Genomic DNA, 14,721 nt, shown 5'->3' with positions numbered 1-14,721 from the left:
TGCAAGTATTTAATGCAGAAACAGCGACTTCTATAGGGGATGGAGAATGGGATTTTATATACTGCTTTTCTGTGGTTGCAATTAAAGTGGCTTGCAGATTATATGCAGGTGCTTATTTTGTACCTGGGGCAATGAAGGGTTAAATGACTCGTTCAGAGACACAAGCAGGTGCAGTGGTAATCAAACCCAGTCCCCTGGTTCTGAGGGTGCTGCAATAACCATTAGGAGGTGCTAAGTGACTTGTGTCATCTCAGCTGTTATCCAGTTAGCTTGTTTTACCTAGACAACACTAACAGGATAATGTTTCCATGCCCAAGCCACACCCATGCCACGCCTTCTCCCAGAAAAAATTCCTAACGTGCTTGCTAATAGATATATTATTGCAGAATATCTTAACACTTATACAGTATCCCTGTTAGCGCACGTTAAGGGTTTAACACCCTTTAGTAAAGAAGCCCCATAGTTTGATTTGTGAGGATTTATATTTCATAAGGAATGCTCTTTTGGAAAATGAATTGTAGATAGTTCACACTAAATCACTGAGGCCCTCATGATCAAAAGCAAACGCCGGCGCTAGAGGCTGTTAGCGCCATACTAGCACCGGCGTTTCCTACCGCCCCATGATTAGAGCCCTCGAGCACATGAAACAATGCACTCGAGGGCTCTTTGCACAAGTAGCATGCTAATGCTTGCTAAACAGGGGTCAGCGCATTCATCGCCAATGATCAGTGGCCAGCGCGCCAAAATTTGGGTCACTGGCCACAGCAAACCCTATGCCAGCTCTGAGCTGGCGTTAGGGTTTGCAGATAATTGGGGAGGAATGGTGAGCCCTGTCCAGCATGCAGTTGCATGCTGGCAGGCCCCCGTTCTCCCCCAAAGCAAACCTGCCAACAGGGGGCTGGAGGTCCGGCAGACCTCCGGTCCCCCCCGACGATCCCACCCCCCCAGGTTCAGGGAGGGCTGGAGATCTGGTGGGTCTCCAGCCCCCCCCCCCAAACCCCCAGAAAATGGTCCCTGGTGGTCTACTGGCCGCCGGCCAAGCCCCCTCCCACCCTCCCACCCAGCGAGCGACAGGAGGGGGGGACTGGAGGTCTGGCAGACCTCCAGCCCACCCCAACTCAGCCCCTCCAGCGTTGTCTGACCAATCCCTGGTGGTCCAGCTTAAAGGACAACCCCCTCCCAGCCCCCTACCTTAGTTGGAGGAGGGACGCAGCCTGCCTCCCTCCTCTTCCTTGGGTTGATGCCGCCGCAAAATGGCGGCACCTAGCCCCACCCAGTGCATCCTGGGATGCACTGGGCGGGGCTACAGACCATGTAAGGGAGCGATTCCCTTACATGGTCTGTATGCGCTGGGTGGGGCTGGGCGCCGCCACTAGACCACCAGGGACCATTTTCTGGGGGTTTGGGGGGGGCTGGAGACCCACCGGATCTCCAGCCCTCCCTGAACCTGGGGGGGTGGGATCGTCGGGGGGACCGGAGGTCTGCTGGACCTCCGGCCCCCGTTGCTTGGGGCAGGGGTAGTCAGGGCCTGGTGGTCCCATGGACCTCCAGCCCTGTGTTTGACAGGTTTGGGCTTTTGACAACCCAGACCTGTCAAACAAGTGCGAGAGGATTGTGCTGAGCGCATGCTCAGCCACAATTCGCCCGCACTTCTACCCCATGATCAAAGATAATTGCGCTGCTTAAATTTGCATGCATTATCTCTGATCATCGGTGCGGTAAAGCCCTGCACTGTTCCAGCTCTATTTTAGAGCGCTGTTTGGAACAGCGCAGGGCTTTTGATCATCTGCCTGTGAATGCTTTTTTCAATAACTACGCTTACTTTGTTGTTTGTTCTTTGAGGTAGTGTTGTGCTTCAGGAGGAGTAGTGATATCTTAACTACTTTTACCAATAAAACACAATCTGAACAAACCATGTCATTTGTGTGATCAAATTGACCTCTTGACATGTGCTGTAAGCTGATGGTTGTAATTTTCTCCTTCACAAAGCCACTTGATCCCAGCTGAATAGGAGCTGTCATTCTAATCTTGCTAGAACCCTGCAGACAGTCTCACTCCTCAAGACAAGCTGTTTGGAATTGTTAGAAAAACAGAGGGATGCATGTATGAAGATCAGCTACTTTACAAAAGGGATTGGCTTTGTAGTGAATCAGATCTGCTACAAATACCCTCTATTCTCTAATTGTCAAAGAAGGCTATGTTTATATTTATTAAAAATCTGCTATACTGCCTAGCGAAGAAAAGGTCACTGTAATTTATGAATACAAAAGGTTCAAGGTTCATTTTATTTGGATATCCACTTAAGGAAACCTGTCAAAGTGGAGTAAAAAAAACAAAACAGAAAGTATTAGAAAAGAACACCATTGTTTTAAAGGAAAGTTAAGATAAAAGACATTGTCCAACTGCCATGCCTCCAAATCTTGGTGCGTAATCCCAAATCAATCAAGAGCAAGAAAAGAATGCCAGACATTATCGGGAAGAATTTCATTCATCCCAGTTACGTACACTCAAATATTATAGCTATGTTAGAATTATCTCAGGTTTATTAAGAAAGGGATAGAAAATAAGACAAAGGGTAAATGTAAATAGATTTTTTACTTTTTCAAAAAGTACAAAGACTAGGGGACATTCAGTGAAATTACATGGAAATACTTTTAAAACAAATAGGAGAAAATATTTTTTCACTCAAAGCGGAGATATGACCAATGCGGGTTTACTGCTCGCTAAAAAGGAAGTACTGCTGGGCTACCACAGCATCCTGGTGGTACTTCCCACCCCCAGCGTGCCGTCATATCTGGTACTAGAAAAATATATTTATTTTTGTAGCGCCATTGTGTACCCGGTGATAATCGGGCAGTGCCATGCGCTGCTCGGTTACCACTGGGTTAGCGCGGGAACCCTTACCATCACCTCAATAGGTGGTGGTAAAGGCTCCCCCTTGAAATGGCCATGCAGCAAGTGCTTCACTTGCCAAATGGCCATTTCTTTACAAAAAGAAAAACCTACAGTAAAAGGGGGCCTCGGCACACGTCAAAAACAAGGGCCGACTCTAGCACAGGCCCCCTTTTGCCGCAGCTTGGTAAAAGGGGCCCATAATTAATAGTTAAGCTCTGGCACTCGTTGCCAGAGGATGTGGTAACAGCAGTTAGTGAATCTGGGTTTAAAATAGATTTCATAGTCTGCTATTGAGATAGACATACATCATTGTGTGAACATCATAAGTAGCATTGCATTGAAACCACTTCACTAAAACTGTGTTCAAAATTCATAAAACCAGAATCAGTCCACTATTTTGATTTTTACATGATTTTTGCTTAATGAAAAGGAAAAAGCCTCAGACATAGACAGGTATAACTTTCAAAACCTGTTTTTCATCAATCATTGACTCAAAACCTTTTTCCCTTCTTTTTAATCCAGTCACAAAATTTTTCAAAATCATGAAAATCGTTTTTTGTATTTTTAGAATATTTGTAAAATTGTGCTACTTAGCTTTATCAGCTGGTCTCATATTTCCCTGACGTTGGTCAACGTTTCGCATTGCCAATACTGCTGCTTCTGGGGGAAATATCTTCTCTCGCTGTGCTCTCTGGTTCATACTCAACTCACTGAGTGCATTTCAAAAAGAAATATATTTTTTTCTATTAAAATAGTCTAGAAAAAAGAATGTTCAAGAGAGGAGTCAATGGTGCCCTAGAGAGCAGATGTGCATGGAGCTCTTTCCTGTTATTTTCCTATGCCTAAGAGAAGGCCGAGGAAATCTGCCTCCCGGACCAGGAAGAGCAGAAATACTTCTACCCTTACTCAGCAGAAAATAGAGGCATACACCGTGCACTCACCATCATCCGAAGTAGTCCCTCTGCGAGCGGATGAAGGTGAACTTAATCCTTCGCCGCTACCGGGAAATAGCGTTTCGCTATTCCCCAAGGAGAGAGAACTGCCAGACAACCCTGCTTTGTGGCAGGAGAGAGCTTTGGAGCTGAGCAGAGCATCTGATTCCGGTGCTCATGGCAGTGGCTGTATCATTCTGGGTCATCGAAAGTGCTGGATCCTGGGGTATTAGGTGGTGCACACCCGACAGGGAGTCTGTTTGTCGCTTTTGGCACCTCATCAAGTGTCAAAATGGAAGCAGGCAGCTCCTTGGGTGTTGAAGTAGAGCTTTGATCAGAGCCACAGGGTATTTTTGAACTAGTGAGACCTGCCTTGTTTACTTTGGAAGAGATATGAAAGACAATTGTTTCCCTGGGCCAGGCTATAACATTACAGATGGCCACACATGTGGGTAAGATCTAAGTTTTGGAACAAAGGATAGATTTTTGACTTTCAACTAACTTTCAGAACTCTTCTGAAACTTTGTCTATAACTGCACGATGCTTAGATTCAACTGTGGCAGGGTTGGTTAAGGGACAAATCTCCGTCTCATAAATTTTCCACATATACATGGAGGGGCATAATCGAAAGGGGCGCCCAAGTTTTCCTGAGGATGTCCTCACAGGAAATCCCGGCGAATGGGCGGGGAAACCCGTATTATCGAAACGTTGACCTTAGAGATGGTCATCCCCAATTTTCAGCAATAACGGAAACCGAGGACGCCCATCTCAGAAACAACCAAATCCAAGCCATTTGGTCGTGGGAGGAGCCAGCATTCGTAGTGCACTGGTCCCCCTCACATGCCAGGACACCAACCGGGCACCCTAGGGGGCACTGCAGTTGACTTCAGAAATTGCTCCCAGGTGCATAGCTTGTGTGCTGAGCCCCCCAAACCCCCCACAGCCCACTCCCCACAACTGTACACCACTACCATAGACCTAAGGGGTGAAGGGTGGGTGGCGGGGCGGGTGGTTGGGAGGTGGGGATAGTGCTGGGCAGACTTATACGGTCTGTGCCCTGAAAAAGACAGGTACAAATCAAGGTAAGGTATACACAAAAATGACACATGTGAGTTTATCTTATTGGGCAGACTGGGTGGACCGTGCAGGTCTTTTTCTGCCGTCATCTACTATGTTACATGTTGGTACAGTGGGTTTCTGGTGGGTTTTGAAGGGCTCACATTTACCACCACAAGTGTAACAGGTAGGGGGGAGATGGGCCTGCGTATGCCTGCCTGAAGTGCACTGTACCCACTAAAACTGCTCCAGGAACCTTCATACTGCTGTCATGGAGCTGGGTATGACATTTGAGGCTGGCATAGAGGCTGGCAAAAAAATATTTAAAACTTTTTGTTTAGGGTGGGAGGGGTTGGTGACCACTAGGGGAGTAAGGGGAGGTCATCCCCGATTCCCTCCGGTGGTCATCTGCTCAGTTCGGGCACCTTTTTGAGGTTTGGTCGTAACAAAAAATGGACCAAGTGCTCATCAGGGACGCCCTTCTTTTTTCCATTATGGTCAAGGATGCCCATGTGTTAGGCACGCCCCAGTCCCGCCTTCGTTATGCTTCTGACACGCCCCCATGAACTTTAGTCGTCCCCGCGACAGAAAGCAGTTGAGGACGCCAAAAAACGGCTTTCCATTATGCCGATTTGGGCGACCCTGGGAGAAGGACGCCCATCTCCCGATTTGTGTCGAAAGATGGGCGCCCTTCTCTTTCGAAAATAAGCCTGATGGTGTTTTACCTTTAGACATGTTTAAGCATTATGCTATGGAAGTCCTACATAAGCTAGCGCAGTCCATGCCACCTGTTTCTAGAGCATTCTATTTGCCTTCTTTTAAGAAGAAAGAGACTGTGGATGGGCCTGACCAATTTTCCCCTATTTCACAAAATAGTTTGAATTGACTGCCTCAGGAGTTATTCCATCTACACTTGTGGTTTCTATGACATTGGACTATGATCGTGATTGGATTACGCATCTCTGTTTTAGGCATAGGGACTCTGTCTTCTGTACTTTGAAAGTTAGAGTTATTCCTGATCTGGCAGAAGTAACTCAAAAACATCACAAGTAATTTCTTTTGTTGAGGCCTCAAGTGGTGGCTATTGGTTCCACCTTTTTGTTAAAATTTCCTTGCAGTTGTATTATAAGATATAATAAGGAGACTTTTGTTTTCTTTGATCCTTCTCAACTTGTTATGTTTTTAAGTAATAAAACTGTGGCACAGGGACAAGCTGGTTCTTCAGCACCCTCTGAGCAGTAGCTCCAATACATTAGGCACATTCTCTGAAAATATCTTGTTTGTATCTGCTCTCTACTGGTGGTTTCCGCTTATTGTGGTTGTTCTTTTTGCCTTAAATTGTTTGATCTCTTTTCTTCTCCTCTCATGTTGAGGACTGGACTAATCAGTGGCATGTAATGATTTTCTTATCAAGTATGTTCTTGCTGTTATTATTTCAATGTGACCACTTATTTTTTTCATATGTCAAGGTTCTCTTGAATGTATACTTTAGCATTCAATTTAAAAATTAGTCTATTACCTGTGTCCAGATTGATCTTATTGTACATGACCTTGGGTGAGTTTCTTCAAAATAGTGGTCAATAAATCCTAATAAATAAATAAATTTACTTAGGACTACTGTATTGCTATCCTACGTTAATCAGATAAGTGCTGCTGAACATGTGTAAATTGTGACTTCGCTTGCACTCTGCCCAAACTTGACTTCCTAAAATGCCTATACATGGGTCGTGTGAGAGTAGGTCCTTCTTGTTACCATGTGTATTTTATATGTGTAACCTCAGATAATTTTATAAAGCTTTTTTACACCATAAAAAGTCCTATGCATACACAAATTACCCCCTAATAGGGCAACAATGATTGCATTTTGTTAGCTTCAAATAGAGATAGGATCTTTAAATTGCTCTTCAAGGATAAGGATGGTTTGTTAATGGTTCGAAGGTTAATGTTTCCCTGGATCTTTATATTCCTAGGAAGAGTTGGGTTAGTATAGAGGTATTTTTATTGATTTTTTTTTTATAGGAATGACATGGTAAATTGAAGCTAAATGTCAGTTGGGGGATATTGAACACTAATTTCTATTTATTGTATTTTTATTATGATTTATATGAGGACATCATTTGTTATTATCTGTTCAAAGATATAGATCTGATTTTATAAAAGGATTCTTATCTGAGAAGTCTAAAAAACCTAGGGCCTGGTATTTAGCCAGCAGTGATCAGTGGTGTGCTGGCTGCCGCTGGCACTAAACCTGGAAATTCAGTGTTGGACCATGTCCATGCACCGGCATTGAATTTCTGGGTTTCTGGAGCTGGCTAACACATGGAGGCACATTTTCAATATGATGTCTAAGTCCAACTTTGGATGTTTTGCTAAAAACATCCAGATTCCAAATAATACGTCTGTTTGTTTTGGGTTATTAGTGGCCTAGTGGTTAGGGTGGTGGACTTTGGTCCTGGGGAACTGAGGAACTGAGTTTGATTCCCACTTCAGGCACAGGCAGCTCCTTGTGACTCCATTGCCCCAGGTACAAATAAGTACCTGTATACAATATGTAAGCCGCATTGAGCCTGCCATGAGTGGGAAAGCGCGGGGTACAAATGTAACAAAAAATAAATAAATGGCCACTTGCTAGATGTATTTGTGCTCTGTGTGTTTATCTTTTGATCCATTTTTTGAAAAAAAAATGTCCAAGTGAAAAACACATAAAATCAAGCCATTGGGATGTAGGAGGAGCCAGCATTCTTAGTAAACTGGCCACACAGACATCCCAGCAGAGCAGTGGGGCATCCTAGGGGGCACTGCAGTAGACTTCACATAAAAGCATCTCACTATTGCTCCCTTAGGGGCCATTTTACAAAGGTGTGCTGAAAAATGGCTTGCAGTAGTGTAGGCGCGGGTTTTGGGTGCGCAACGATCCATTTTTTAGCACGCCTGTAAAAAAAGACCTTTTTTAATTTTTGCCGAAAATGGACGTGCTGCAAAATGAAAATTGCCGCGCGTCCATTTTGGGTCTGAGAACTTACCGCCAACCATTGACCAAGCGGTAAAGACTTACATGGTAACCAGGTGGTAATGACCTTCACACGCCAAATGCGTGTAACGGATGTGCGCCAAAAATGAAATTACCGCAAGAGCCATGCGGTAGTCGAGTCGTAACTCCATTTTGGTGTGTGTTGGGCACATGTAGATGCTTACCCAACTTAGTAAAAGGACCCATTATTTTGTATAGTGAGCCCTGCAAAACCCACCAAAAACCTACTGTAACCAACTACAATAGCTTTTACAGCTGTAGGTGTCATTCATATGTGGGTACAGTAGGTTTTTGGTGGGTTTTGGAAGGCTCACACTCTCCACCACAAGTGTAACAGAGTGGATTATGGGCCTGGGTCCCCCTCTCCACAGTGCACTGCACTGACCACTAGGCTACTCCAGGGACCTGCTTGCTGCTCTAATAGGAATGACTATAACATCTGAGACTGTCATAAAGGCTGGTATGTACTGTTTATTTTACATTTGGGGGTGGGGGGTGGGATGGGTTCAGTGACCACTGGGGGAGTAAAGGGGGTTATTCCTTTATTCCTTCAGTGGCCATCTGGTTATTTAGGGCACTTTTTTGTGGCTTAGTCATTATTAAAACAGGACTTAGTTTTAGTCCTGGAATTTTTGTTTTCTTCCACTGTGGCTGAAAAGCATCCAGGTCTTAGAACGCCCAAACGCCACTATTAACATGCCCCCAGCATGCCTCCTTGAGATTTGTATTTACTACAGACAAATTGCATAGAAAAACATCTGGAAAATGGGTTTCAAAAATACAATTTTGGACATTTTGGTGAGAAAAACTTCCAAGTGCTGCTTTGTGCCCCTTTTTACATGTTTTTCTCTTTTCGAAAATAAGCCCCAATGCCAGTTAAGTATGATATTTAGCACTTAACTGGCTATGGGTTATCAAAATAGGATTGACTTGTATGCAGTTAACTTAGACAGTTAAGTTCGGAATATCAGCACTTAACTAGCCAAGTGCCAACTCCACGCCTGGAATGCCCCCAAAATGTCTGTTTTTGAGCTCAGAGCGAACCTGTTAACTGATTAAGTACCACTGAAAATGATTGGTTAGTCCTGAACAACCAATTTAATCAGCTAGAAGCTTTTTCTGGACTTTTAAATCATAATGAATATCAACCCCTTATTTTATAAACGTAACTTAGGTGCCATTGAGGCATATTTTCAAAGCACTTTGGGAGGCTAAGTTCCATAGGTTTCTATGGAACTTTGGGAGGCTAAGTGCTTTGAAAATGAGCCTCTTTGTGCCTTTACAAAATAGGCACATCCAGGCATACTAATGTACAAGCACTGACACACCTTTACACTTGCCCGAGGCATGTTTAAATGTGAGCATATACTCTATGGGCCAGGTTGTATATATGTCGACTAAAATCTAGGTACGTCCAATTCACGTGCCTAGCGATATTCTGTAAGCTGCATCTACATTCAGGCCAGGTGGGTGTGCTTAGATTTACACCAGTGAAAAGCTAGTGTAAATGCCTGCACCTAAATCTAGGTACACTCCTCTGAATTCTATAACCACGCACGTAGATGTGATTGATGGCCCCTGTCATGCCCACACTCCTCCCATGTCCACACCCCCTTTTTGGCTGCACATGTGGTAATTTACGTGTGCCATTATTTAGAATACGCCTAAAGAGAAGTACGTGTAAATTCCAATTATACCCAGTTAGTGTTAATTGGTTGTTATCGGACAATTATCAAGACTTATTGGCTCATTACTGAATTTAATAGCACATGTAAATTGGCTGCATGCACAAATTTACGCGTGTTACTCATGTCTGCTCTACCCAGATGATGTCCCAAGGAACTCCTACATACAACATGCATATGAGCATGCACCATCCTGTCAGAACACATACTTATATGTGCATAAACCACCACATAATTTTATAAAAATTAGTGCTGTAATTTTATGGAGGTTTTACAGCTTATGAGGGTTGGTTTTATATATTTTAAATAATAACAAAAAAGTCTTGTCTCTATTATAGGTGTTTTGAATGTGTTTCTGCGCCTAAAGGGACAGGCAACAATTGAACATCCATTATGGTCTTCTAATGGGAACAAAGGAAATCATTGGAATCAGGCGTATATTAATATACACCCAACCACTTCATTTCAGGTAACGCAGACTCATGAAATCACTGTGAAAGGATATGAATAGGCATGAAAGAAAGAAGAACCCTAAGCATACTGTAGTTTATAATTTTTTTCAAGAGAGTTAATATTTCTTGCCTATGAAAAAAATAAATAAATAAAATAAAGGCCATGATATTCAGTCAAACTTATCTGGGTAGGAGTGGGTCCTACCTGGATAATTGTCACTCGCCAGGCCCATAGCAAAATTTTCAGAGGCATTATCCGGATAATGCTTCTGAAAATGTTTACTGACTGCTTTGGTACCAACTACATAGGGTTGTGGCAGTCCAGCTACTGGTGATATTTAATGCTGGTATATACCTGGATAATTATCTGGGTAAGTTAGACAGCTATTTTGTATCTACGCTATACTTGCATATTCAGCACCGATATCCAGGTGTCAGCCAGTACTGAATCAAATGCTGACCATTTAATATTGGGAGGAAAGAGTAGAAGAAAGAGTAGCTTTAGATACTGTGGTGTGGTTCTCAAACCTGTCATGGGGGGCTCCCTGGGCAGTCATGTTTTTAGGATATCCACAATGAATATTCATGAGAATGCTGTGCATGCTGTTTTCAAAACATACAGGTCTCTGTTTCCCCAAACTGTCACAGAGCTCGATATCATTTGCTAGTATCGTTTTCAGCATGTGGGAAAAAACACTGGGGGATTAAGGCAGCAACCTCTCCTAATCCCTGCAGTAGAGCACTGCACAACACAAGCACCTTTATATAACCTAGATTTCCATGGGAGCAGGTGTAAATCCCAGCATTGATCTTGAAGGACATAAACATGCATTCCCCTTCTGAAATGAGGAATGCTTGTGTATATTTAAACCCCACCGTAATCCCACCCAAAACATGACCAAACCAGTCCCCCTTTCCAATTTTTATTTATTTATTGCATTTGTATCCCACATTCCCCCACCTATTTGCAGGCTCAATGTGGCTTATTCATTATTTGAATGTTTATACAGTGGCGTAGGAAGGGGGGGCGGGAGGGGCAGTCCGCCCCGGGTGCACGCGCTCGGGGGGGTGCCGGCCCTGCTGGTTCCCTGCTCTCTCTGCCCCGGAACAGGTTACTTCCTGTTCCAGGGCACAGAGAGCAGGGAACCAGCGGGGCCGATGCAGCTCCGAGTGACGTGCACTCGGGGCGGATTGGCCCTCCCGCAGGTAAGAATGCGGTCCAGGGGGGGTGCGCCGCAGAGGGGGGGAGGTCGCGCCGTGCTGCACCCGGGGGGGGGGGGGTGTGCAGCGGCGACCCGCCCCGGGTGCCATTAGCCCTCGCTACGGCACTGTGTCTATATACCTCCTTCTTAACTGAAGACCAATGACATACAATCAGTCACTTCCCTCCTTTCTTCCCATCTATCTAATGACTCCCTAGTACTCCCTCATCTTGACAAAGGTCTATTCTCTGAAGTCTAGGAGCACTCACATTTGAATGAACCATCACCACTTATGCTCTAATATTGAACCACGCCAACCAATGATTGCTTACCTTAGATGATCATGCAGTACAGTATCAGAAACACTATCCCCATATACAAGCCCTAGTTTCATTATCACCCACTTCTGTGTGGGTTCTATTACTGGTTTCTGGAACAGTTTTCCAAGCAGAGAATCCAAGATCTCCCTACTTCTAGATTACTGTGCAGTTGGGATATGCCAGTCAACAGCCAGCAAATTGAAATCCCATAGTAACAGCACCCCTCCCCTTTAATAATAGCATTTTCTTGATCCTGCTGTTGAGGTGTATATATCACACCAATAAAATAGATATTGCATTCTCATTCTGTGTGAACCAGTGGCGTACCTAGGGTAGTTGACACCCGGGGCCGGTCATTTTTTAACACCCCCCCCCCCCCCCCCCAAGTCCAGTACTAGGCATGCCGAGAATACAAAACACTTAGGACCTATAGAGCAATTCTACCATACCATAAGCAGTAATTTCTATGAGTCACACAAGGAAAAGGAAAGCATCTTAAACACTGCAGTGAGCACTAGAACATCAATTCACCTATTGTAAAACGAAACCAGCCAGAATAGTACAGATTGTGGATCCTGCACAGTCAATGCCAACTGAAAGCCATGTCTTTTTCACAAACACAGATACACCCTAATCCACTATAGAATAAGTAATCATAAACTTTCTATTTAGACAAAAATTAAACTGAACCCCCAATGCCAGACTCTGCATACAATGCAACACCACAGAAACAGAAACTGTCCCCTAGTACTGTGCAAAATATAAAGACAGCAGATGTAAATTTGAAAAAAAAAACTAACAAGTACCAATCACCACTTTACAAATTAACAAATAGAAATAAAACAAATATAGAAAGTAAAATAATACCATTTTATTGGACTAATACATTTAGCTTTCAGAGGCCAAAACCTCCGTCCTCGGGTCAGTACAGTATAGTGCTGTTACAGTATCCTATCCTGACCTGAGGAAGGGGGTTTTGTTCTCCGAAAGTTAGTCAAAATGTATTAAAATTAGTCCAATAAAAAGATTACCTTATTTACATGTTCTATTATAAACATTTAACACATCTACAATACTTTATCCTAAAGCAAAAACAATTAAAAAATATATTTTATTTACAGTTTGTTGTCTCTGGTTTCTGCTTTCCTCATCTTCTTTTCACCGTCTTCCTTCCATCCAGCATCTGTCTTCACTCTCTCTCTCTCTCTCTCTCTCTCTCTCTCTCTCTCTCTCTCTCTCTCTCTGCCATCCAGTGTCTGCCCTCTCTGCAGTCCCTTCCATCCACTGCCTGCCCTTTCTCTCTACCCCTTCAATCCACCATTTGCCCTCCCTCTCCCATCCATCCAGGGTCTGCCCTCCCTCTTGCTCCCCCTTCCATCTAGGATCTGTCCCCTCTCTCTCTCTGCCCCTTTTTTCAGCCCCCAGTTCCAGCCCCCTTCTCCCCTCTGAACACCCCCACCCCAGTCCCCTTCTCCCCTCCCCTTCTCCTGTCTGAGACTCCCACCACAGTCCCCTTCTCCCCTGTCTGAGACCCCCACCCCAGTCCCCTTCTCTCCTCTGAACACCCCCATCCCAGTCCCCTTCTCCCCTCCCCTTCCCTTCTCCCCTCTGAGATCCCCACCCCAGTCCTTCTCCCCTCCCCTTCCCTTCTCCCCTCTGAGATCCCCACCCCAGTCCCCTTCTCCCCTCTGAGATCCCCACCCCAGTCCCCTTCTCCCCTCCCCTGTCTGAGACCCCCACCCCAGTCCCCTTCTCCCCTCTGAACACCCCCACCCCAGTCCCCTTCTCCCCTCCCCTTCCCTTCTCCCCTCTGAGATCCCCACCCCAGTCCCCTTCTCCCCTCTGAGATCCCCACCCCAGTCCCCTTCTCCCCTCTGAACACCCCCACCCGAGTCCCTTTCGCCCCTCTCCTTCCCCACCTCAGTCCTGTTAAAACCGGCGAAGCAGCGTCTCAGGCAGCACCTCGTGCCCTGCTTGTAAAAAAAAATCAAATTTCCTTCCTTCTCCTCGTCTTGACATCTTGACATCGACTCGGGCCTTGATTGGAAGGCCCGAGTCGACGTCAAGACGAGGAGGAGAAGGAGGGGAAGGAGATTTGATTTTTTTTTTTTACAAGCAGGGCACGAGGCGCTGCCTGCGACGCTGCTTCGCCGGTTTTTTAAATGTGCGGCGCCGCAGGAACGGCCACGGGAGGCGGCGGGAGCGGAGCACCCCCCACCCACTGGCACCCGGGGCGGACCGCCCCCCCACCGCCCCCCCCCTTGGTACGCCACTGGTGTGAACCCACAGTGCCTTCTCATCATCTTACAAACCCTTGCATTTCTGTTACCTTAATATTATTTTTATATACAGTGCCACTCCTCTTTTTAGTCCTACCTAGTCGTTCCCTACTCGATTGTAGTTTGATTTAACCATGGCCTGGTCATGCTTCTCACAATGTACATATCCTGAGCCCTTACTCCAAGCCCCCTCCCTGCCCATCTTCAAGTCTTTGCTTAAAGCCCACCTCTTCAATGCTGCGTTCGGCACCTAACCCTTACCGTTCAGTGAATCCAGACTGCCCCAATTTGACTGCCCCTATCGGACCGACCGTTCACTTGTCTATTAGATTGTAAGCTCTTTGAGCAGGGACTGTCTCTCTTTGTTAAATTGTACAGCGCTGCGTAACCCTAGTAGCGCTCTAGAAATGTTAAGTAGTAGTAGTAGATTGTAGTTTGATTTAACCATGGCCTGGTCATGCTTCTCACAATGTACATATCTTGAGACACAGTGGTTTGTTGTTACAAAAATTTGAAAAAGAAAATAATTCTTGATGGTTTCTCCAAACTTTGATGGATGATTCCTGTAAAAATCATTATTTAGTATGTATATTCATGTATACATTTTGGGGAAACTAGATGATTCAATGAAGCAGGGCTTTATGATGAAAGTCATTTTTATTAATATGAACAATTAACAAGGACATCTTGAATAGTATTTACCAACTGCAAATGAGGAGATAAAAAATTCAACTAAATCATGGCTATTGAATGTTAAGAGCTGCAGAAGACATGTTATACATTACAGAAAAAGAGCTAGAACATTCTCTGTTCTATAGCTGGGGAAATGAATAGGTAGATTCAGTTGAAGGATATGGGGTTTTCTCATG

At 44.8% G+C, this 14,721-nt stretch overlaps 1 protein-coding gene across 1 annotated transcript in view; it reads left to right on the top strand.

Moving 5' to 3' along the window:
* MDGA2 (MAM domain containing glycosylphosphatidylinositol anchor 2) overlaps positions 1–14,721 on the top strand; it is a 1,114,501-nt gene that overhangs the window by 1,087,032 nt on the left and 12,748 nt on the right. The window contains exon 15 of the mRNA XM_030214886.1: positions 9,938–10,068. Coding sequence (XP_030070746.1) covers positions 9,938–10,068 — 131 coding nt within the window. The remainder of the gene's footprint in view (positions 1–9,937; positions 10,069–14,721) is intronic.

The sequence above is a fragment of the Microcaecilia unicolor genome, chromosome 9 (assembly GCF_901765095.1).
Source record: "Microcaecilia unicolor chromosome 9, aMicUni1.1, whole genome shotgun sequence".
NCBI lineage: Eukaryota > Metazoa > Chordata > Amphibia > Gymnophiona > Siphonopidae > Microcaecilia > Microcaecilia unicolor.
This window is presented reverse-complemented; position numbering and strand designations above follow the sequence as displayed.